Below are 24,120 nucleotides of genomic sequence, written 5' to 3'. Positions count from 1 at the left end.
ATTAGAAAAAAAATTGATAAATATGTGTAATTACGGGCTTCAGTTTTACAGCATCCCAATTAAGTCCTATCTAATGTACCCTGTTAACAAATTTTCCACAAACTCTCCTCCTTAAGTTCCATGCCATATAAGCTCAGGACCTGGAATTCAACAAGAGATTCTCAAATTGCACTGGAACTTTGTAACAAATTCTTACCAAAAAAAAATTGTAAATGAGAATAGCTTATTTCCACTTGCTTAAGCTATATTGACTCTGGTCACATATTATGATTTATATCTAGCATATGAATCATAAAAGAATAAGCTCAATTTTTCTTTTCATTTATTATATACAGAGATGATATTCTCCAAAGAATACACACTATCTTCTCACACAGCACAGTGATTATAGGGGCACTTATAAGTACCCTAGAACATTAATAGTTGTTCATTCTGTGCTATAAAGTACAAGAATGTATGGAACAGTCAATTTTTGTTTGCTAGATATTCCTGAAATAGCTATCTGCATTTCTTTAATTTCAATTATGCGCCTAGAGACACTAAACAACACTTATGTTTTTGTTTCTTTCTTTAAATCAACACAGCCAAGGAGATGTGGATTCTACAGTAAATATATTCTTCATAGTTATGTGCTAATTGAATGTGCAAAAGCAAAAAGTACAAGAAATGGCCTACCTTCTGCATGTCTGGACTTATATCTGAAAAACAGAAAGATATACTTCATCATAAGTGAATAATCAAACAGCTATCAACCTATGCCAATGGTTTAATGCTACAGTCATATCCCAACTATGAATTCCCAAAAGAGGATCAAATGAAACAGCAATATTCACTTGAAGATCTCTGATAAAACAGCAGTTTTATGACATCTCCACCTGAGATCCTGATTTGACAGCAATGATGTAATGCGGGCAGCTACTCACAGTGGCTGACTCCTGGTGTTCAATCACCAGTTGCTCGGACACTTACAGGCCCATAACCCAAGCATGGAAAAGCAAATATTAGATTAAAACATGAAGATTTTGTTTTCTTTGCCTCTCCCAAATGTGTATTTAGGGAAAGTTACAGGAGGAAAGGATACATTTTCACTTGTTCTACAAAATCAGAAGCACTGGGAAAATAAGCAGTAGAGGAAGCAGCTTACCATTTGACTTCAAAACTTTATGGACTCTAGATGAGGGTTCTGAAAAAGACAATGTGTTTAAGCACTCCAGCATTACAAAGAAAGCTATAGTAATCTTTTCATAGCACAGATACCAAAATTTAAGCTCCTGGCAGAGAAGCTAGATCTTCTGTTCTTAATTACTCAGCTAATTCACACTCTTTGAAAAAAAGAATTTCTTGAAATGTCAAACCCACACCTGTTATCAAAGTATTTACATGTTCCTTATGCTAGCTAGCAGCTGCTCTCTATATAGCAAGACACAAATAAATTTTAAACCCATGCTAAGGTTCCTGGTTTCATAAGACTTGGTCCTCATCTATGCTACTGCTTTGAGTTGCTGGAGGTTTCCATGTTCAAATCATAAATATGTACGAGGTACTGAGAAATATCTATAACGCACTGATTTTAAAGTGTAAGTAGCTGGATGTTACATAGGAGTCCATCCAATCAGCATTTTGTAGTATTCCTTTCATAGGCAAAAGAGCATCCATTTGTTTCACCTGAGAAACAGAGGAAAATGCCTAAAAAAGTAATTAAAATTTGGGTTTTTTTGGACACCATTGCCACTATACAATAAATCACTACATCAGTCTCTCATAAACCCTGTTCACATCATTCCCAGTACACAATGTTACACAACTCAACTTGATAAGAAAGGTCTTTAAGTAGTTGAGCACAGTATCATGCAATATTCAGTAATTTGTAATTGTAGACATTTGTAGCGGCTTTAGTACAAAACTAACAGTTATTATGGATCTATGAACCAGAGAAGTGAAAAACAGAAGTGAACTTATGCTTAATAGAGATTTAAGAGATGGTTATGACAGACATTATGGTAAGTAAGTAGTAATTATATTTTGAAATAACAAGCCTATCATAAGATAGAACCACTTTGGAGATAATAATTACTTGGGAAGGGGAGGATAAGAAAGGTCAGACTTAAATAATGTGACTGGCTTTCATGCTCATGCATTCTTCTGTCCATTAGAAAATATCAACTGTTCTTTATGCATCCACCCTTAGGAATATGTATTCATGGAATGAAATGCAAATGGTGGATATAAAAATTAAATCCCACAAACAACAAAGGTTAATAAGATATTTCACTTGTATATCAGAGTCACTGAGCTCTGCAAAATCTCAGTGGAGTGTAAGCTAAAGACCAGTGTAACATGCATAGACTCAACCAACCCTAAACAATCCTGCTTGCTTTTCTTTATCATCTTCATTTATTAAAATGAGTTTATTCACCTGATTTCCTTCTCACTCTCTGTTGAGTAGTGCCTTCTTTAGGCTGGTACAATGATTTCGTTTCTCCCTCAGGGCTATAATGGAACCCTGGGTGATCTGTGGAATAAGCAGAGGCAAAAGTGTATTCACTTCACAGGTCTCAGCAGCTCTCTGGGGGCAGTGCCATCTTTCCTGTGTGATTCACACTGAGGCACATGGGAGCCTGAAGCAAAACAAGTGAGGTAGGCAGCTACAGGGTAACTTAGGCACTTGGCCATAGAAATATTTTGCCCATTTAGTTGCACCTTGCTCCAGACTGCTAACCCAGAACACTGATAGAACAAATATTATGTTCAATTGTTCACTGGTATCTCAGTCTGAGCCTTCTCGACCCATTCTTCACAGCAACAACTCTGTAAATAAATAACAAGTCTGCTTTACTCCAAGGTTCTAGCACTTACAGTGTAAGATTATTGCTCTCATTTCCTTTGCTGCCAGGAATGGCTGGCAACAGAAAGAGCTAACACAACTTGTAACACAAAAGGCAGCAAAGAGATGCAACAGAAAGGCCAATGCAGAGCGAGCTGGATTCAGAACACGAGGCAGCAGCATCGCGTGCGCTCCTGAACCCTGACTCCCGTGACAGGCACAGATAAACTCTTCAGTCAATCCTGTGGAAAGCACAAGCATGCTGGGTCCCAGCATGAAGCCTTCTTGCGACTGCACCATGGATGCAGTTGGTTTCCATCACAGCCACAAGCCCAACCATTGTACCACTTGGATGACAGAGCAGCCAGCACTGGCAGCCCATGCTGAGTGCCCCCGCTGGGCTCCCAGTTAAGTCTCTGCACATTGTGGCTGCTCTCAAACCCTTTCAGCAGCAGGTCTGCCAGCATAAGAACGTTATACCAGCAGTACATACATAGATCTGCACTTTTTTATTCCTATCCCTTCAGAGGGCTCTAGCTAGAATGAGCTTACACCACAAAAGCAGGAAGACCATGAGTTTAGTCGGCATGGAATAAGAAAAACAAAATAACCAGTATTTACAGAAGGCCTAATCTGCCTCTTCCTTTCTAATCATGAGACATAACTTGTTGGATGAAGATCCATCAACACAATGCCCAGAGGTTCCCACAGGATCTGCAAATGTCTTTGTTGTATTTTTTTTTCCAGCAAAGTCATCATTCAAGGAACGTAAACATGGCCTTCTCCCATTTCAGATGGAAACAAAAGTCAAAGCCAAAGTTTTGAAGACCGTTTCATTCTTTTTTTTTTTTTTTTTTTTTTGAATGAAAGCAAAAAATAACCAACTTACGTATGGCATCCATTTCTAAAATTGCCTGCTTGGCCTGAAAGAGAAGAAAACAAACAAACAAAAGATGAAAAATGAAAAAGAAACTACAAATAGAAGGGGTTAATTACGTTGCATGTTATAAATTTCGTTTTTTTTGCAGACGAGTTTAATGTTTGAACTAATAAATATTGCAGGCATTGCCATTTTCTCCTCTCTCTGCTTCATACGTTACATACATCAAGAAGAATTTTGATGGCAGGAGTTTACTGGAGTTTATCTTCAGATCACCGCAGAAAAACTGCTGTTCTCTGCACATGACAACTCTGCCTTGCCCACTCTGGCAGTGCAAAGGGAGAACCATGTACCTATGGTAACCATTGAGATGGGGGAATTTCTGGAGGATGTAGTGATGCACAGAAGTAAATTTCAGTCACCAAAAATTACTTTGGCGTCACAGACAGGAGTTGTGCAGCGGTGAGGTCATTCTGTACACCCTGGCTCTTCTCCATGGGGATACAAATCTCCAAAAATCTCTCACCAAGTCCCAGAATTTAGAGACATTGATACACCACTCCACATTCTATGGGATTGGCATAAAAATAATCTTAACATCTGGTAACATCAAATACTTCCAAACATGCTTTTTGATGATACACAGAACATTTAGTCCCTTAAAGTAAAATAGTTTAACTCCTTTATTATTAGTTTTACAATTCTGATGTTGTTGGCATAGAGAACACTATTGATCTTCTTCCATTAATTTTCCTTGAGGAGCAGCTATTAAAAAAAAAATCTTCATTTTGTTTAAGTAAGATTGAACCAAGATAAAAAGCTAATATCTCATGACTGTTTAAAACTTGGAAAATTTATTTAAGGAAAATAAGCAGGGTCTTTTATCAAGTGCATCAGGCAGGAAGGAAATAAACTAAAATATAATGTCCAAGATAACCTGTTTGACCCTCTCTGGGTACAGTTCAGTGATTGCCCACCAGATGTCACATGTGGACTACTATTAAATCCCCCAAAAGCTGGGCAGAGAGGAGTCTCATGAATAGCAAGTACAAATTTGTCAAAATATGCGTGCAGATCCCACAGATGTATTTGGTCAGGCTTTTTCTTCCTCAAAAGAAATTATTTCACAGAGCTGAAATCAGTGTTATGATTCATTTTTTTTTCCGTTGTCAAAAAAAAAAAAAATCAACGGAGAAAAAAATATACAGAAGTTATAAAAATACGTGAAGTCTTGCTGAAGCATTTCTTTTTACAATCAAATGAACAGCAATGAATATTCACACTGTAAACATGAATACCAGCATAATCATTATATCTTCAGTGATATCGGTCAATCACATTTATAAGAAATACTAAAAGCAGTGGCTATGGCTTTTTTTCTCATGTAACTCTCTTTTTGTTGAGTTGCTAAAAATATTAGTTAATATGCCTGTGTGTATGCCAGTCACGGGTAACACCTTTTCAGTCATTACAGAATAAAAATCAGTGAAAACAGAAAAGAAAAACTCAGTGAAAAAAAGAATCAGAAATAAAATCTTGCTTCCAACTAGAGTCAGTGCCAGTTGTGTCAGGGCTTGAGTTAACTCTGATAGTGTGAAGGTGCAATAAGTTACACTGGGAAACATCATCCAGAGGTCTAAGACAGGATTTGATAAATAGAAGAACCAGATTTCCCTAACTGTAGGCATTACAGCTACGAAGACTCTATCAGTAGGTATCTGACAACTATGATAAAATGCAGACCTGTACCTTGTTTTCTCTGTCATAATTCTTTCTGGCTCACAAAAAAAGGGCCCAGGTGTCCCAGCTAAAGATGCAGAGCTCAGGATGGGTGTGTACGTTTGCAAAGCGTACGTTTGAAGTGCGTGCTGCAACTACCTTCGCTGCTATGCTATCTAACCAGGACAGATAAAAACTAGCTTGGCAATGTCTACACATGCTGCAATTAGCACACCTCGTTGTTATGCAGACAGGCAGTTTCAAGCCAAGGTATTCTCTTCCAGTAGAGCTTTATGACAATGCACTGCCGTTACTCAATTCTTAGGGGGCAAGTCCTGATGTGGACACTAATGCTGATAACCTAGTTAATTCTTCTACTCATGCACCAATCCCAGTAGATGCTTTTAGTGGAATCTTTCCATTAATTTTGAGGGACTTTCAAAGATATAAGAGAACAACATATCAATATCCTGGAGTCTAAACCTTCTCCAAATTGCAACGCATCTTGCAGCTAACAAGACTGCCATATGTTACATGCACACTCAAGGAGTTGGGTTTTATTTATCTATTTATTATTTTTACCTTAGCAGGAATTTTAGCGGGATGATTTTCTAGAATTAACCTCTTCAAGTGAAGAATCCAAAGCCGTTTTTCTTGCTGTGATTTTGCCTGATATAAATAAAATAAAAATATCAGCAACACAAGAAAAAGCATTCCTGCACTACACAGGGTTAGGAATAGAGTAGGGGCATCAGTCAGGCTATGCAGTGGGCAAGGAGTTTTCTGTCATACCTGGACAGTATGTTGCATCTTGGGATTTTTGTAGTGGAAGACACTGAAGCTGAGTGGTTCCTTCGGTATTACTTCGACCAGCATAAGATTCCCACACTGTAACAGAGAGACACGGCACTGCAAATCATACAGGAGTTTCAGAGACTGAGAGGCAGCACATGATCATTTGCTCTCTGACATACCAGTATGTGAGCTTTGTATGCAAACATTTCATCTCTCTTTTTTGTGATTAGCAGCAGCTTGTCAAAGAGGAACAATGTGCGCTCATTTTTGGCTCGCTGAATGCGAAACGTTCCTTCTAGAACCAGCTCCCCATAACTAGTGAGATCTGGCCCTTTCCAGTTGGTGAGCAAACTCTGTATCTCCTGCAACAGATCAAAGGAGAACAATCGACATACATGTCAGAGCTTTTACTTAAATACAGACTCAAAGATCAATCTGCTAAGGCCATTCCTGCTCTCCTGTATAACACTCAACAGCGCAAAGTCACCATATGCTGGTACTGAGGTTATTGGGTTAGGTGCACATCACAACCAGGTGCTTGCACACCTGATGCTAAGCAGAGGCTAAAGCATGCCCTCCTGAATCCTGGTTACATCTGAGGGAACCTAGTGAAGAGCCTGGAGTTTCTCAGGTTGCCTGTATCTCTGTGTCTTGTAGGCCCACCAGAGCAGATGCCCCTGTGAGGTGCTTAGATTGTAGAGATGTTTCTCAGCAGACTAAAAGACCAGAAGTGATCATTTCAAAGTCAACTGGTCATTTAAAGATAGCAAGATTCATTTGCATTTGTAATGATTTATAGACATAACATAGATATTTCTCACCTTTTTTTATCATTTAAGAGAAAAAAGGCCAGAGAAACATCTTATCTGAGTTACTTGGTAGGACTATTCTTGTTTCCTTAAGTTGCTCATTTTTTTTCTGTCAGTGGCACAGATACAAAATTTAAGCACAGTATAGCAAACTAAGAGCTGACTAAAGTAGGGAAAGTAGGGAAATCTTTTAAAACTTTCACTGGACTTTAACCTGGGCAGCATTAGCAAAGCAGAGGCAGATTTCCTCATTCTGGGCTGGACTCTAAGACACTGCATACAGCAATCAGCTATAAATCTTTCTGGTACATTTGACCCAAATGCAGCCTAGGGCATACACAGGAAGAAAAGCTAAATGCACAGAGCAGCACATTTTGGACTGCATGCAAAACTGTTTAAAAAACAAAACAAAAAAAACATAACAAAAAGTTGCATTTTTAAGGTCCCTTAAGGAACTTGTAAATAAGTTGGAGTGTAGCACAGCAATCAGTTTCACCAGTGTGCAGGGAGACTCGGCGCTGGAATCCCTGTTGCAGTACTTTCAGAACTGCAGACAATGGCAGTGTGAGAGCTCACAGAAGACCTATCTCCCCTGTGGCTGCAGAGACAGATTTTACTTTTAGAAAGGATAACACAAATGTTTTCCACAAACTCATACATTTGCCAGCTCCGCTTAATAAATTTATAATATACACTTTCCAAGAGCATTTAGCCTCCTTTATTGCCAAATATTACTGGTTATCTTTAGTCAGATTTATAGCAAACTGTTTGTAGAAGTCATTAACATGCATTTCCAGCAATGTGTGGCAAAGGTTACACCGCTGCAGGCAAGACATTATCAAATGTAACCCTATTCCCCCTACATACAAACAACAAAAAAATGAGGGCCAATAGGCACAGTTTATGTTAAAAGACATGAAGGAATAGAAGAATTACATGAGACAGATTTCTGGAATGGCGTAAGCCTATTAAACCCTTCTATTAACTTTAAAAAAATTCTTCAAGCAATATAAATACTGCTGACAAAAGTGTAATGTGAAATGGCGATTCACTTGGATGTTTGAAACTGTTTGAAACAGAATGATGGATCTGTGAGAAGTCTATAAAGGAGCTTACTCTTGACAAAAAATTACTCAGTGTAGCTTTCGCTTTCTCCTCAAAAATCCGTCACTCGAAGTAAAGTTAACCTTTTCCTAACTCTCATGTTTCTAGTTTTATATTTTTCACACATACAAAAAAAGGCTTCAGAGGCCCAGGAGGAAAGCACTTGAAGAAGCACAAGAAATGTCTCAAAACAAAATTAATCAGCACAAAAAGGAGAAATCGGAAACCACAGGATTTCTGAACAAAGACATGCCCTAGGGTTGTACAGAAGCGCTGTACAATTGAGGGAAAGGAAGAAAGAAAATTATCTCAAGTTCCATATTACTGCAAAATAAATGCTCTACAGGATGCTGCTTGCAGAGAAGAGATTTCTGAGATTTTCCTGCAGCAGCTATGACCATGGTTTCTAAGATCAAACAGCCACAGGCATACTCAACAGGACTTGAAATTTTGACTAACAAAGATAAAAGAAAAAGATTAAACTAAAAAATGCGGACGGCATATAGCTTGACAGAAACAGCTTACAGAGACACCAATAAAATATCTTTGGGAACTCACCTGAAGCCTGATGGCATGTTCATGTTTCCTCTTCATGTCATTTATGTGCCATGCCACTCTTTGCATTGTATCTATGGCATCCAGCACCACATCATAGCCCTCAGTGTCCTTGTCAAGGTGGTTCTCTATCTCCTAAGACAAGAAAAAAGTCATTTCTAAATGACGCAATACTGTGTTTTATATGTAACATTTTGTCTTCACGTTGCTATCACCGAAATGCAATGTATCTGCCTTTGTTTCTATGGCATGCTGTTATCAATCTGATTACACAAGATGGCTAAGAGTGCAAAGCCTTTATGGGCAGTTCAGCAGTGACTGCAATTCCAGCAGCTGATGCAAACAGAGGCACAGAAAGGCAACACAGTACACTTACAAGAAGAGACCTTTTCAGACAGTGCTTAATGGCTTTTCTTAAAACATAGGATGTATCTATATGCTTATGAAATACTGATGGAATTACACTAGGCATTACTTTACACTTGGAGAGAAGAAAAGCACCAGACATTTAAAATAAGGATCAGTGTCTTTACACTTCCCTAGAACATGACTCTGTAATAGGAAACATATGTGGAGAACGTTAACAATAAAGCAGGAATTTCCGAAACTTGCTTAATTCAATTCACTGAATATGAAAAGAGTTTCCACTTTCTCAATCATTCCTCTCCACAGAAAACTTACCAATCAGGAATGTTTACACGTATTTATTCCTTCTTTCAACCACCCCCAGCAGTGCAACATGTGGGAAAAAAAACCTGCTTTTCATTGGAACAATAATTTTTTGTACAAAATTGCTTATTCATTAAAAGAATCTTCTGTACAACTACAGAATTACAGAGAATTTTTTAAAAAGTGACTATTTGGATGCACAGACTGATTCAATGTGTCTAAAACAATTACCATACATTCCCCTGTTAAAACATACATATATGTTATGAAATGAGTAGACAGAAAAAGTTGCCATATGTAGAAACTAAACACTCTCAAAAAAAACCAGGACTCTTCCAACCATCAAGTCTTGTATCAGAGGACACTGCAATGCAGCAGCCCTAAGCGGGATGCATTTAGAATGGGTGCTTACGTGCAAGAGTAGGTGATACTTCAGGATTCTCTGGACAGGTTTCAAGAGATAGGAGCCCAGGGGCAAGGAATGCTGTAGTGCTTCTTGTCGTTCTCTGAAGAACTTGGCCAATGTCTTGTTCCTCATGCATTCTGTCAACACAGCCACTGACCTGAAAACATAATACCTATTTGTAAGACTCTGTAAATTGCAGGTGAAGTTGAGAATCTTTTCTTTCCTTCCTTGCAAAGAGGAACAGCAGGTTCCTAATCCAACCACCATTTTTCCTTTTGAGTTATCTTATACGTTCAGTCATGTTTTCCTTCAGACATTCAGCCACTCTCCAAACACTGGGAATTAAATATTTGGAGCACTGCAGAATGATACCACCATTTTTTAAGGAGCAAGAGCAAGGAATGACAAGATCAGTCAAAGTAAAACTTTAGATGAGCATCTTTCATTTTTTTGTTTTTTTCAGGTTTAAAAAAAAGTAAAATCTGTGTTCTTCCCTCCAATTTGCAGGAGGAGGGAGGGAGCGAGCATGATATTTAGAGAGATATATATTTAATAGACTATAACCTGCTTTACATGAACTGGCCAAGGGACAAATGAAGAAAGGGGATCCAGAATTCCTACCTTGGATAGTTGGTGCAGTACTGTGTATATATATGGAAATCTTCGCTCTGCATGGGGAGGAAAAGTTTACATACATTCAGATTTTGCCAAATCAGCAGCTAGCACACGTGCAAGACACAGACAATGACACCAAGTCAACACATTCTTCAATTCCTGATCAATGAATTCCCTACTTCCATTGTAATAGTCTCAAAAAGCTAAAATAGATCTAGATACTGAATTTCACTTCTTCTTTTTGAAGAATTTTCCTTAAATTTTAGAGAAAAAAAAAGAAAGGAATGATCAATTGAACAAGAAAACCTACGCAGAGACAAAGTAAGTGGCTGTGTAACAGAGCCTCCATGGTCCCTTACGATGTCATCTGAAATCCAGTCTATATCAACGACAACCTCTGCATCTTTTAGAAAATAACAACATGCACACTCCCTTCAAACAACTGAATTGCACATACCTAGTTTTGTGTGCGTGTGCCGAAGCACACACCTGTAGAATTAAGTTTTGTGGGATATGTTCACTGCAATTTTCAAACTACTATAAATACTTCCATGTGTGAGCACAGTCTTAGCATGAAAATGAGAGGCCACAAAAGTTATGGGATTTTTTTGATATTTTTTTCAAGTAAATTATGACTCTATGCAAGCAGGAAGTCATTACTAAAACAAGTTGTAACTAGATTTAGGTGGGTTTGTGCACTTGCCTGTCACTGAGAAATACCCCTCTTAATTCTGACAGGCTTCTCAGGTGAAGAGCCTGAGTTTCCTTTCTTTCTTCCTCAGCATAAAATTCCTTCCCAATTATCATCATTTAATCCTATGTGAGAACACGTCTCCAGAAGTGTTACCATGTGCTGTAAGTTTATGTCTGCCTATCAGTTTCTGTCCTAAATAATACACAATTTCTGCAGCATGTTGGAGTCATAAAGAGTAAGAAAGCACTGCAGAACTGCAAAGCACACCTAAAATCAGTGATTTTTTTTTCTGAGCCCTAACCCAATAAAAAAACAATCCACTGGTGGTGAACAAGACCCTGGCTTCCACATAAAGCATCTTCAAGACAGATTGTGACCCACTGCCCCACAATAGCTGTGCACCCTGGGCACCCTCCCAGCAGTGGTAGCTCTGAATAGTGAGACCAAATATCCAAAGCCAAATGCAGAGCACCGGGAGAGAGGGCTGACACAGGCTGATGCTTTTGTTTCTCCTTGCTGGGTTGATTTTTCTTTTTTATTTTTTTTTGGGAGGCTATTCATCAGAAAAAGGCAGCTGAAGCAGTTCCCTTCCCCCTCTCCCTCGTACATCATACTGTGCCATTCATCCTTCCAGTGGAGCAGCGATTCTCAATGACCATGGATGAAGTAAACTGTTGCTAAACCCCAGCGTAATTAATTTCAGTACTCCTTACTTGATTTCAATATTAACTGTTACGAAAAAACTAGTCAAGCAAACTTCTAATAAACATTTTTGTTGGAGACTACAACACCCATTTACTCCCTAGCATGCTGCAAACTTCTATTACTTCGAGCTGCTCTTCTTTTAGACATCAGTCAACTAAATTTGGTCTTAATACAATACAGCCAAACAATTTAGCTTGGTCTTTCATGCCTGAACTAATTCTGCTGTCACAGCTGTTTATTGTGGCAGTTTATATATGCCCTGTGTCCACACGCAAAGACAACGAGCTTCTGTCACAACCTATTAGTGTTCAAGCCCGGAACGTGTGGTGACAGCTACAAAACTTCCCAGTGCAAAACCAAGCATTAATGAAACTCAGAGCATTGCACACATGACACAACAATCATTAGCAAACTAGCTAGTACTCATAACAAGTTAGGGAGCTTAGGAGAGATCACTGTGATGAAACTCAGTGTGATGGAAAAAGGTAGTTTTTTTTATATGTGCATATAGAATCACAGACCCATAGAATGGCTTGGGCTGGAAGGACTTTGTTCATCATCCAGTTCCATCCATCTGCCATGGGCAGGGTTGCCACCCATGAAATCAGGCTGCCCAGGGTCCCATTCAACCTGACCCTGAACACCTCCAGAGATGGGGCATCCACAACTTCTCTGGCCAACCTGTGCTTGTGCTCATTGCTCTCTGAGTAAATAATTACCTTCTAACATCTAACCTAAAACTCCCCTCTTTTAAAGCCATTCCCCCTTGTTCTATCACTGTCAGACCCTGCTTATAAGCTTCCTTCAAGTACTGGAATGCTGCTATGAGGTTTACCCAGAGCCTTCTCTTCTCCAAGCCAAACAAGCCCAACTCCTTCAGCCTTTCTTTAAAAGAGCAGTGCTCCAGCCCTCTGATCATCTTTGTGGCCCTTCTATGCACCTGCTCCAACAGCTCTGCATCCTTCCTGTCTTGTGGGCCCCAGACCTGAATGCAGTACTCCAAATGGGACCTCACAAGGACAGAGTAGAGGGGGACAATTTCCTCTCACTCCCTGCTGGTCATCCCTCTTTTTATGCAGCCCAGGATACTGTTGGCCTTCTGGGCTGCAAGCACACACTGCTGGCTTGCGTCCAGCTTTTTGTCCACCAGGACAATATACTGAGAAAATTTTCATTTAGGGGCTTGGTGGTATAAGCTGTGATAAATTCCCATGGCTACAATCATGGAATGATGCAATTTATAGAATGACTTCACAAGCAAAGTACATAACATTTTGTGAAAAAGTATTGTTTTTATATATTTATTTATTTATTTATTTATTTATTTATTTATTTTACATACTCATACTCAGCTCTCTACAATGACCTGAAAGGAGGCTGTGGCAAGGTGGGGGTTGGCCTCTTCTCCCACGTAACTAGCCATAGGATTAGAGGAAATGGCCTCAAGTTGCACCAGGGAAGGTTCAGGTTGGATATTAGTAAAAACTTCTCCAAAGGAATGGTCAGGCACTGGAACAGTCTGCCCAGGGTGGTGGTGGAGTCATCATCCCTGGACACGTTAAAGAAATGTTTAGAGGGACATGTCTAGATGTTTTGAGGGACATGGTTTAATGGGGAAATACTGGTGATAGGTGGATGGTTGGACTAGATGATCTTGGAGGTCTTTTCCAACCTTGGTGATTCTATGACTCTTCTCCTATGCCAACACCCACCTCACCACAATCTCCCTTCAGGTAGCTGTAGAGAGCGATAAGGTCTCCCTTGAGCCTCCTCTTCTACAGACTAAACAATCCCAGCTCCCTCAGCCACTCCTCATAAGACTTGTGCTACACTCCTCACCAGCTTCGTTGCTCTTCTCTGGACACACTCCAGGGTCTCAGCGTCTTTCTTGTAGTGAGGGGCCCAAAACTGGATACAGTACATGAGGTGTGGCTTCAGCAGCACTGAGTACGGGGGGATCTCCCTGCTCCTGCTAGCAACACTATTTCTGACACAAGCCAGGATGCCATTGGCCTTCTTGGTCACCTGGGCACACTGCTGGCTCATGTTTAGCCAAGTGTCAACCAACACCCCCAGGTCCATTTCTTCCACACAGTCTTCCAGCCACTCTGCCTCAAGCCTGTAGCACTGCCTGAGGTTGTTGTGGCGAAAGTACAGAACCTAGCACTTGGTCTTGCTGAACTTCATCCTGTTGGCTTCAGCCCAGCAACCCAAACTGTCCAGCTCCCTCTGTAGGGCCTTTCTACCCCCAGGCAGATTGCTTCCTCCCTGCAAACTTACTGAGAGCACACTCAATCCCCTCATTCAGTTCATCAATAAACGTATTATTCAGAACAGGTCCCAGTACTGACCCCAAGGGAGCACCACTTGTGATGAGTCACCAGCTGGATTTAAATCCATTCACCTCCACACTCTGGGCCCGGCCCTCCAACTGGTTCTTTACCCAGCAAAGAGTGTACCTGTCCAGGCCATGGGCTGCCAGCTTCTCCAGGAGAATACTGTGGGAGACAGTATCAAAGGCTCTGCTGAAATCTAGGTAGACTATATCAACAGCCCCTTCCTCACCCACTAGGCGGGTCACTCAAACAATGAAGGAGATCAGGTTGGTCAAGCAGGATCTACCTTTCCTGAATCTATGCTGGCTGGGCCTGATCCCCATTTAGGAGATAATTTGTTCTTTCTCTACCTCAATCAAAAAAGACAATTGAGAGTTGATAATAAACACACTGATCTAAAATATGCCCTATAATTCACCTTCCAAGAACCACACAACTGCTCTTCCTCAGCCTGCAGAAGGAAACCACACTAGTCAGGATGGCCATTCTCCCATGGACTGCCTGGTTACCCAGCACCCCTGCATCTCAAGAAGAGTCCTCTATTTTGCGTGCATGGCTGACGCTACCCACTTTGCAGCAGACTTCCCAGACAGAGCCCTGAGTTACTGGGGCAAATAAGGGCACAAACTATGCAGGCTAAAGCCAGTGCTGTGGACTATATTCAGAAACAACAGAAGAACCAGAACTGAGATGGATTTGATATATTTCTATCAACACTTCCACACTGTAAGTGTAGCACTAGCTATGCTCATCAATATTTCTTTGGACAGTCTTATGCTTACTCAGTCTAAAAGTTATTACATTCACCTTAGCTGTCTTCAAATCAGATTAAAAGTGATCTCTGCAGGGAGACTGGAATTGCTCCAGAGACCATTTCTGGTTTGGAGACCCAAAGCTTTTAGGGCAGAGAATAAAAACACTGAGACCAAAGCCAAAAGTTATCTCCACTGACTACAAGTCACCCTAAAGAGCAGAGCCAAGCACAACAGGATCCCAGCTATACTTAGTTTGTCCCCTGCTGCTGAATCAATTCACAGTGTGATTCCTGCATGTGGAGTGAGGAGCCAAGCACAGGGCTACATCCCCAATCTCCTTTCAACTCTTGGTGCACTGTGCTTTTTTACAGCCATAAAAGGCACTTTAAAAGAAAATTGAGACTGAAAAAATGAGCTGAGTGAGAGTGTAAGCTGAAGCCAATTGCCTGGATCTCCCCTTCATTAATGAGATGTTAGATTAGAGTAATTCTCCCTTTCTCCTTGGTTAAGCTGTTGGTTTGTCTTTCAGAAAACATATGTTCTAAATTTCTGAGGTGCTGAGTGAGAAGAGTCATGCGCCAGAATTAAGCTTTCCTTTACAACTACTCACTGAAATGCAAATGTGTGGAATACTGAAGTCAATCTTCTAATTAATATTGGCATAATTACTACAAAAATGAAAGACTGGATTGGCAAGAAAACATATAAACAAACTTATGTATGAACAATGAAGAGAAGCTTGCTCTGAAACCTTTTGTCAGCCTCCGGTTACAGTTATCAGCAAAACATCTTCAAGTTGTTTAATGTACTAGAGCTAACACAGTTCTTCTAAAGTACAAGGAAGGTTCAAGGGCTGGGAGAAACTACAATAGTGCACTGCGACCCTCAGTGGCAGGTTATTTCAGTGCAGCAGCCCTCCCACACTGATTAAATAAATACCAATTCATCCCTTTTGTATCTCAGATGGTTAAAAGCAGTAATACACAATCAAACAGCAAATTAAGAAAAAGTGTGTTTTTCTGCCTTTGTGTCTATATTGTGCCCATGGGTTATAACTGCTTTTAAAAATATAGGGAACAGGGAATTAGTATAATGTTGTAAATTGTTACTAAGTGTTTATACTGTGTTACAACTTTGTATGGTTATTTTATCTGTTAGTGAGTTTTATGTTACTGGCTGGTTTACCCTGAAGACCTCTTGTTGAGGTCTGTTAATAAAAGCTACCATTTTAGTAGCTCTTATGCAATGAACACAACAAAGGATAAAGACTCAAATCCACAATTATGGATCTTTTTCAAAGCATGATAATGTGATTTGATAATCCTTACTGTATTTCCCTCAGAAGTAAAAGATGCAAGGCTGTTTACTAGTTAAACATGAATGCTTTACACAGGAAACACAATGGTATCTGACTGCACGAGGGAAGTATGAAAAGCTACACAACAAATTTTATTAAGCAAAACCAAACAATACATTCAAGTTCAAAGAAACAATCCATCAAAATCAGTCCAAAACTAGGTGCTACAAAAATAAGCCCACTAGACATTTTCAGTAATAGCAAGTATTTTAGTTCCAAAAAGCTCCAGTTACTTTAACCATAACTATTCTACTATTCATGCAAACCAATTTCATATCATTTCACATGAATCCTGAAGAAATGGCAATTACTTTATTCGGTTACTGAGTTTCAGGAAATGCAAAGAGCAAACAGTACCTACAGTGAAAGCTTGATTATACATTCAAAATTCCTAACAACTAAGCTATTCACATGTGAATAAGTAGGGTGAAAAAAATGTCACTAGAGCCTGAGCTAGCATAACCAAAACACAGTTCCACTAAAAACATTTAAGAAGCTCCTCTGGAGCTACATCCATTAGCTAAAGCTGTGAGCTATGACTTCAGTATAATATTATCCCTATGCGCAAGTCACAGTGAAGATCTAGCACACTCAAAGTAATCAAACAATAAATGGCTGAAATCCCATAAGGTTTTAAGGACTGTGTACTGCCAAAAAAGGCTGTTTTATTTCCACTACTCAATGCTGAGAAGATATAAGCAACTAAGAATGGACAACTGGAGTCTGTTAAGACAGTCACTAGTTACTGTAATGACATTTTCACAGCCAAAAACAGAACTATGGAGTATTTTGGTATTGTTTGATTTTTCTTTTAAGCATTTGCACTCATCTGGATGAAGTTAAAAAATGCTCATTAGGACTGCAATCTCCAGTAATTTCTGAGCCATCAGGGAGTTGCTTGCCAATAATACAAATGCTAAAAACATTTGACAAGGGAAAAAAAAGCACAAGCAATTTGATGATACACAGATGGATTTTGGAACTAATGGCCAGAAAGTCTATCAGAGAACTTCTTTCAGTTGGCTAATACAACTGAGGGAGCAACTTTTTCTTGGACTTGCTGTTATCACTTGCATCACCTCTGTGTCATGTCTCAGCTAGTAGTAGTCCCAGACGCATGCAATATTACAGAAAGATTTATGAACTCCAAATTGTGACATCTGTAATTATCCTGAAGGCCTCACAAATGGTCTTCAGCACAAGAGCAGCTTGTGTGATATAGGCATGACAATGGTGTCTACATTTTCTCTGCTGCAGTACTCATAGGAATAACTCGGACTCTCAGCTGTGGAATGCCCCAATAAAATCAGCAAATCATAGAGGAATTTATGTTAAGTGGGAATTCTGAAGCTCTTCTGCCCTATGTCCTTCTCAGAGCAGTGCCAGTTAGATCAGATTGCTTTTCTACTAGAGTTCTGAATACCACAGAACAGCTTGGGTTGGAATGGACCTTAAAGATCATCTAGTTCCATCTTTAAGGATGGAGATCCTACAAGATCTATACAGTCTATTTTGATGTTCAGTCACCCTCTCGTGGGTAAAATAAACCTGAAAGTCATCATCTCAAATTGAAATTTCCCTTGTCACAACATGTGTCCACTGTGTCTTACCCTATGCTCCTTCAAAAATGTATCCCATCTTTGTCTTCTCTGTATTCTTATACTAGGTAGCTGTAGACAGCAGCAGACATTTCTGCTCAGCTTCCCTTGTTCAAGCTATACAAATTCTGTTCTTACAGCCTTTACCCATCATATTTTCCAGTCTCCTGACCTGCTGGATCACTCTAGTATGTTTCTTGTACCAGAAGACCAAAATTCACAACAGTATTCCTTATGTAGTCTTACAAGTACTGTATAGAGGGGAAGAAACAATTATCTAAATCTGCCAACTGCGTTTTTGCTAATACAGCTTATGTGTTAGCATACATGCAAGATACTGTTGGTCTTTACTGCAAGGGCATACTGCTGACATGCTCTGTTTGTTGTCTACCAGGATTCCAGATCCTGCTGAGCTGCTCACTAGCCAGCCAGACCCAACCTACAGGTAGGATTTTTCCATTCCACACACAATACTTTGTGTTTGCCCTTACCACATTCTTCTTAAATTCAATATTAGAATGCTTGGAGTGATAACAGTGTGCCAGAAGCTCCACTGCAATGTGGCAAAAATATAGCAAGATCTCTCAGTGCTTACAAAAGATCAGCTGATAAATAAATAGCAGCTTGCTTCTTGCCTTTTCTAATAAAATTACTTGTGTCACAATAGCACCAAAAAAACCAGAGTGGTCCAGTTACTCCTAAATACGTATGTTAGGACAGTCTTTATCAATGGTTGGTGCTGGCAATACTGAACTCAGGACAAAGCCTAAAATATTTCCTTCTCACTATCTCTCCAGGTTTCCTACAATGAAGGACACTTAGTTTGGTTCTTCTTACCTCTTTTGCATCTGACAGCTTTCACTTCTCAATATTTTTTTTACTACTGTATTATACAACTGAATAAATATGTTCAGAAAATCCAAAGTATTTCAGAGAGACTGAGATTTGAATCTTAACATTAGAATTTAAGCCATTCTTTTTAAAAGACAGCAAAGTTACGATCACTCAGTTCAGCAAAAAAAAAAACAAAAAAAAAAAAACAACCACAAAACGCATTTTAGAAAATAATGTGGCAACAACTTACTGCTTTTTCTAAAAATGCAGCTAAGTTGTATTCTGTTGTCATTTTTTAAGCAGACAAAGCATAACGGTAGTACCAACTGATCATCCATGTTGAAAAAATGAGGAAAAAATGAGTAACTGTAATGCTCCATGAAAAAGGGACCAAAAACGTAACCCTAGATCAATAGCTCTGTCAGTTCAGATACACTTCTCAAATAAAATAACATCTTTTTCATTGCTGAAGAAAAATGTAGGTCTTGAAAATTAATAAATTAATCTTACTTTTTTATATCATTCTGCAACAGGTATTGTGCTACAGATACTTGCAGTAGCCACTTACTTTGGACACGAAACAGTCTGCTATAGCCACAGGATCATTTTCACAGTTTTCCAAATCTTGCAGAAGTTCACTAAAACAAAGGACAGGAAAAAGATAGGCAATTATTGCACTTCTCAGAATAGACATGCATATATACCCCAGAGACAGACACAGTTCCATCATTCAAAGAAGTGATATCCAAAGCACTTACAATGCAGGGAATCCTAAAAAGGGAACTAGAAACCCTCTGATTTCCCCCCGTAAGCCTCCCACTCTCCTATGAATAGACCTGCATAAATGGTCTTCCTTGGTTTTTTTTGAGGCTACAAAAAGCACCATTTTTTAAACCACTAGTAAAATTGGACTGAGTCAAACATACTGTTCTGTTTCCCACCACATAAAACACCGTATCTTAGTTCTGTTCAGTGTTATTGCCACTGTTCTTCTTCCATACAGACCAGGCACTCAGATTGAGACCTTAGCAGTTGCACAGTATCTCCATGTATACTACTCAAAACATTTTCTCTTACACACAGTCAAGCTGTTACCTGCACACGCACAGAAATTCCAACTCTGATACCACAACACGTTACCAAAATACAGAACTGCACTTTTTTCTACCAATATGTTGAGCCACATTAATTGACTTTTCATATTTATTTTTTCTAACAATGCTGGCTTCACATTAATTGCAGCACTGGAATACCCCCTCCTGTCAGTAAACTTGCAAAGTCAAGTGACCACAAAACTTTATGAACTCTTCCCCCTAGATATGCAGTCATTGGAGTTTTCTATTTGGAGGCAGACATGAACTCTAAGGAAATGGTATTCCCACATATATAAACATTCAAGTTATTACAACGGCCATGGATTGCTGATCAATGCAAAATTGAGTGCTGTCCTTCAGATTGGCAGCTCTTCTATGATACGCACAGTGGTGTAGTCTGAGAGTTGTTTATCCTGTACTCCAACTAACATATTCAAGTCAAACAAAATTTAAAACGTGCCCTGTCCTATAAAGATTTTCTTTGTTCTAGGAGTTTGACTTAACTGAGGTGGATGAGGAGCTAGTCTGAAAAACACAGATGAGAAACAGGGATGTATTACACATGCAAGAAGAATGGTAATAAGAAGGAACTCAGGAAATCTTTTCTACATTTAGTGGGCCTCTTCACTGAAAAAAGATGGTGAGCCAGGAAAACGTTTGTGAAAGGGAATACATAAATTCTACATGCAGAAAAATAAAACCTTACTGAAAAAAATATATATATATTTTTGACACGCCAAACAGGAAATGAATTCGTTATAACACGAGCAACTCAATAAGGAAGCATGTTCACTATCGTATGAAATTCAGGTCTTGAAAAACTATTCAGTGAAATAAATCGCTCAAGCAGAAGAAGAAAACCTCAAAGATCGCTCCTTTATCTTAATAGTCTTAGTGAAAGATGTTCTCAGAAAACTGAGAAAGAAAAGAGTTTTCTACCAAATGGTTCCATGATAAACCTTTTTTTCCTTCTCATCAGATGATTTTTCATTGAATCCTACTTTTCTAGTAGCATTCCAGTTCACAGCTGGTTCCCTGAATGCTTTTTGCCTAAGTATTGCTACGTCTGTATCTAGGGAACTACCCTTTCTCCCCTCTAAGGAGAAATTATTTCCCTGTGTAAGTAAGAAAAGGAGTAAAATAGAGAAGTTTCCTGACTTGTTCTCTGCTTCTGTAATTACTGGAGGAAGGAAGGGGAGAAATCAGCAATCAGTCACAATGAACAAAGACAGAGAAAAAACTTAGGTTCAGCGGTCACTAAGCCACTTTGTATAACAACAGTTCAACCTCCACACCTCAAATACTCCCTTCATCAAAATGAGAATGAAAATATGACCCTTGCTTGATAGCCCACACTCATGAAGCTCATTAAATTAGGAAAAAAAAGAATAGCTGTAGCAATGATGAGCATAACCATTAGTTATAATTACTGTTTTCCACAAATGAGTTTTGGAAATGACATCAAATACAGAGAACATGCTCAGAGGATTCCTGTTGCCCAGCACGCAGACATTCTCCTGATGCTTCTGAACACGTAGCATCTTGGTTGTAATTTCATTCCTACTTGCCTCCTTAAATATTGTATTATTTTTCCAACAGAATATGATTAATGTTGCATTTAAAGATTTCAAATATTCATGCACTGAGTCCAGGTTGATGCAGTAAATATGCCTGTGGCTTGTGTTGTCAGTGCAAGTCTATAATGTAAGGGATGCACTTTGGATGATTTTGTTAGCTATACTGCACTCTCTTCTGTCTCATCTGGGTGATAAGAATGGGATTGATAAGAGCAGCCCACCACTGTTACAGAACACGTACTGAGTTATACCGTTGGGGTTGTTAAGGGCTGGAAAAATCTGAATCTGTACAATCATCATCAATAGCTAATGCTAATACCTTTGGGATAAGAGAGGTAACCACAGAAAGACTAACAATTTTTCATGCAACGTATTCGTTCTTTTTTCAAGTCAAATGAATAAAAGTCTCATCACAATGCCTTTTATGATGTTCTGATCTTCTGGACTATGAATCATTTTCAAGACAAAACACTTAACTTCCCTTTCAATTAAGCCAAGTGAGACATTTTTTCATCTTATTCATTAAATATTATCAACACACTATTTTAAAACAAGGCCCAGAAATTTTTCACCTCCCTCTTGATCTGAATTGGAGAAAAAGAAAGATGATAATGATGGCTACATCAGACAGCCAATTCCAGTAAAATGGAAGGAATGAAAAGATGCAGGAAGGGAACAGCATTATTTGTCCTGCACACATGGCAAAGAACAGTTGATGACCAAATATGGTGCAGTCTAACCATAAATGCTAAAGTAACAGCATTACCAAAAAGCATTATTCTCTCTATGCCTAATAGAGCACAGCATTCAAAGCTAAAAGGGACAAAGCAACTACAATCTGGTCTTCATGGTTGCACTGTTTGAATAATTTAATTTTCTAGATTTTTATATAATGAATCTGAAAAGTTCAGACTTTCACTAAAAAGAAAAAAAAGAGAGAGAGAAATGTAGCCTTGATTTAATCTCACTGCAACAAAAATTCAGTGGCCAAAGCTGTTTTCTTTGCACTAAAGAAACAAAAGCCCTTTTCCTTTAAGGATGAGCTCTTACAGGTTTTCTGAAGGCTCTTCCTAACAGAAAGACAACAGTTGCCACCACAAACCTAAGATCACAGAAACCATTGGATATGACTCATGTAGAGAATATCTCTGCATGGTATATGCATACTTCAGTAGTCACTAATTACACAATTTGTGTAATCAATGAAGGTTTTAGTTTGGCCTACCTTATGATCAGCTGAGTGTTGGTAGAAGTACAAACCTTACGCACGTTTCTCCACAGAGTTCCCATTTCAGAATGAAGTCGTGCTACTGGGTCAAGAATTTATCCTAAACTGACGCCGGAAGGAATCTCAGCAAGAGAGGCCAGAGAAGGAAGGCAGCAAATGCTGGCTTATATGACACTTCTTCCATCCAAATAAATTAATAAAAGTGAGGCAGCTTTTCCTAAGATATGCAGCAGGTCTGCTGGAATATAGTCAGTAATTCTACTTCAAGAAATGGCTTTCCAAAAAGAAGTCATAGGCATGGGACCAGCAGTTAGCATCCCGACCATTATTTCTATCATTTCGTGCAAGATGTAAAAATCAGAAGGCATAGAGTTGAAAGAAATTCCCATTTACTGAAATGGAATTTCTCATATCTACAATGACCACAAAAGCCCAACTCACATTCAAAGCTGACAAAAAAAAGGTCATTCTAAAACCATAAAATTGTGCTTGCAAAAAGCACATGAAACTAACAAAGGACTGCCAAGTGAAACTTCCTCAAAGGTAAAAATAAATAAAGAGGCTCTAGAGAATGTTTAGGACCCAGAAGCTACATGCCAAGTTTCATTCACAGAGGAGGGAACTTAGTTTTGATGCTATGTTAGGATGTACAATGAGTGTTGAATCTTAAAATACTCACTATTTCCATTTTAACTCAAAAGACCTGAAATACATCAGCATTTTACTAGAGGCTTTGAACAACTTTTCAGTGAGTTTTAACAGTTCTAACATACAACCCTTAAAAGTGCCCTAAGTTACTTTTTTTGTTCTTTTCTTTTAACCTCAACAAATTCTTTTTTTTTTTTTTTGGTAACTTAATGATTCTGTATCATAATTAATCATACTAAAACATATTTTTATTAGGTAGTATTTGTAATGATGCTGGTATAAATGCCGCCCAACTACCAAGTTTGCCATTTCTTTATCTTTTGAAGGCTCAGAAAATATAATGGCCTTGTCTATTTTTTTCCCCATCGCGTGACCACTGGCAAAGCCCAGTATCATTGCTCTAAAACTCATGATCAGGCTATCACTATGTATTCTCCAAAGTGTAAGACTTTCAATCAGGTCAGAAGTTGTGGTTGAAACAGGACTTGGCAATATACTTTTTTGAAAGTCTATTTCCCATACTTTGCTGTAGACGTTTTAAACTTCAGGAAATCATTTTAGGCTTCATTTTTGTCCATAAGTTCTAAATAGATCCATCTCCACTCTTCTCTTTGATACTGAGCAGCAACCCCCAGCAGCAGAAGCACTTTAAAGCAGCTTCCTGTTATGATAGATAAACACTGAAGAAGCTCTTCAACATGAAGACATGTTCAACATGAAGACATGTTCCTGGTCAACTGGAGAGGTCCCAGAAGACTGGAAACTTGCCAATGTGACTCCCATCTACAAGAAGGGTCGTAAGGAGGATCCGGGGAACTACAGGCCTGTCAGCCTGACCTCGGTGCCGGGAAAGGTTATGGAGCAGATTGTCCTGAGGGAGATCACGCGGCATTTGCAGGACAACCGGGGGATCAGGCC

General features: G+C 39.1%; 1 protein-coding gene across 6 annotated transcripts in view; it reads right to left on the bottom strand.

Annotated features, from left to right (window-relative positions):
* Nucleotides 1–24,120, bottom strand: part of PLEKHG1 (pleckstrin homology and RhoGEF domain containing G1) — a 135,447-nt gene that overhangs the window by 8,220 nt on the left and 103,107 nt on the right. For all 6 annotated transcript variants that reach the window (XM_021390175.1, XM_021390176.1, XM_021390174.1 and 3 more), the window contains 11 exons: nucleotides 19,224–19,293; nucleotides 10,383–10,429; nucleotides 9,768–9,918; nucleotides 8,690–8,821; nucleotides 6,398–6,580; nucleotides 6,216–6,311; nucleotides 6,006–6,092; nucleotides 3,714–3,747; nucleotides 2,417–2,512; nucleotides 1,145–1,183; nucleotides 676–698 (listed from right to left, as the gene is read on the bottom strand). In XM_021390175.1, the coding sequence (XP_021245850.1) occupies nucleotides 676–698; nucleotides 1,145–1,183; nucleotides 2,417–2,512; nucleotides 3,714–3,747; nucleotides 6,006–6,092; nucleotides 6,216–6,311; nucleotides 6,398–6,580; nucleotides 8,690–8,821; nucleotides 9,768–9,918; nucleotides 10,383–10,429; nucleotides 19,224–19,293 (958 nt within the window). The remainder of the gene's footprint in view (nucleotides 1–675; nucleotides 699–1,144; nucleotides 1,184–2,416; nucleotides 2,513–3,713; nucleotides 3,748–6,005; nucleotides 6,093–6,215; nucleotides 6,312–6,397; nucleotides 6,581–8,689; nucleotides 8,822–9,767; nucleotides 9,919–10,382; nucleotides 10,430–19,223; nucleotides 19,294–24,120) is intronic.

Source organism: Numida meleagris, chromosome 3 (assembly GCF_002078875.1).
Source record: "Numida meleagris isolate 19003 breed g44 Domestic line chromosome 3, NumMel1.0, whole genome shotgun sequence".
NCBI lineage: Eukaryota > Metazoa > Chordata > Aves > Galliformes > Numididae > Numida > Numida meleagris.
This window is presented reverse-complemented; position numbering and strand designations above follow the sequence as displayed.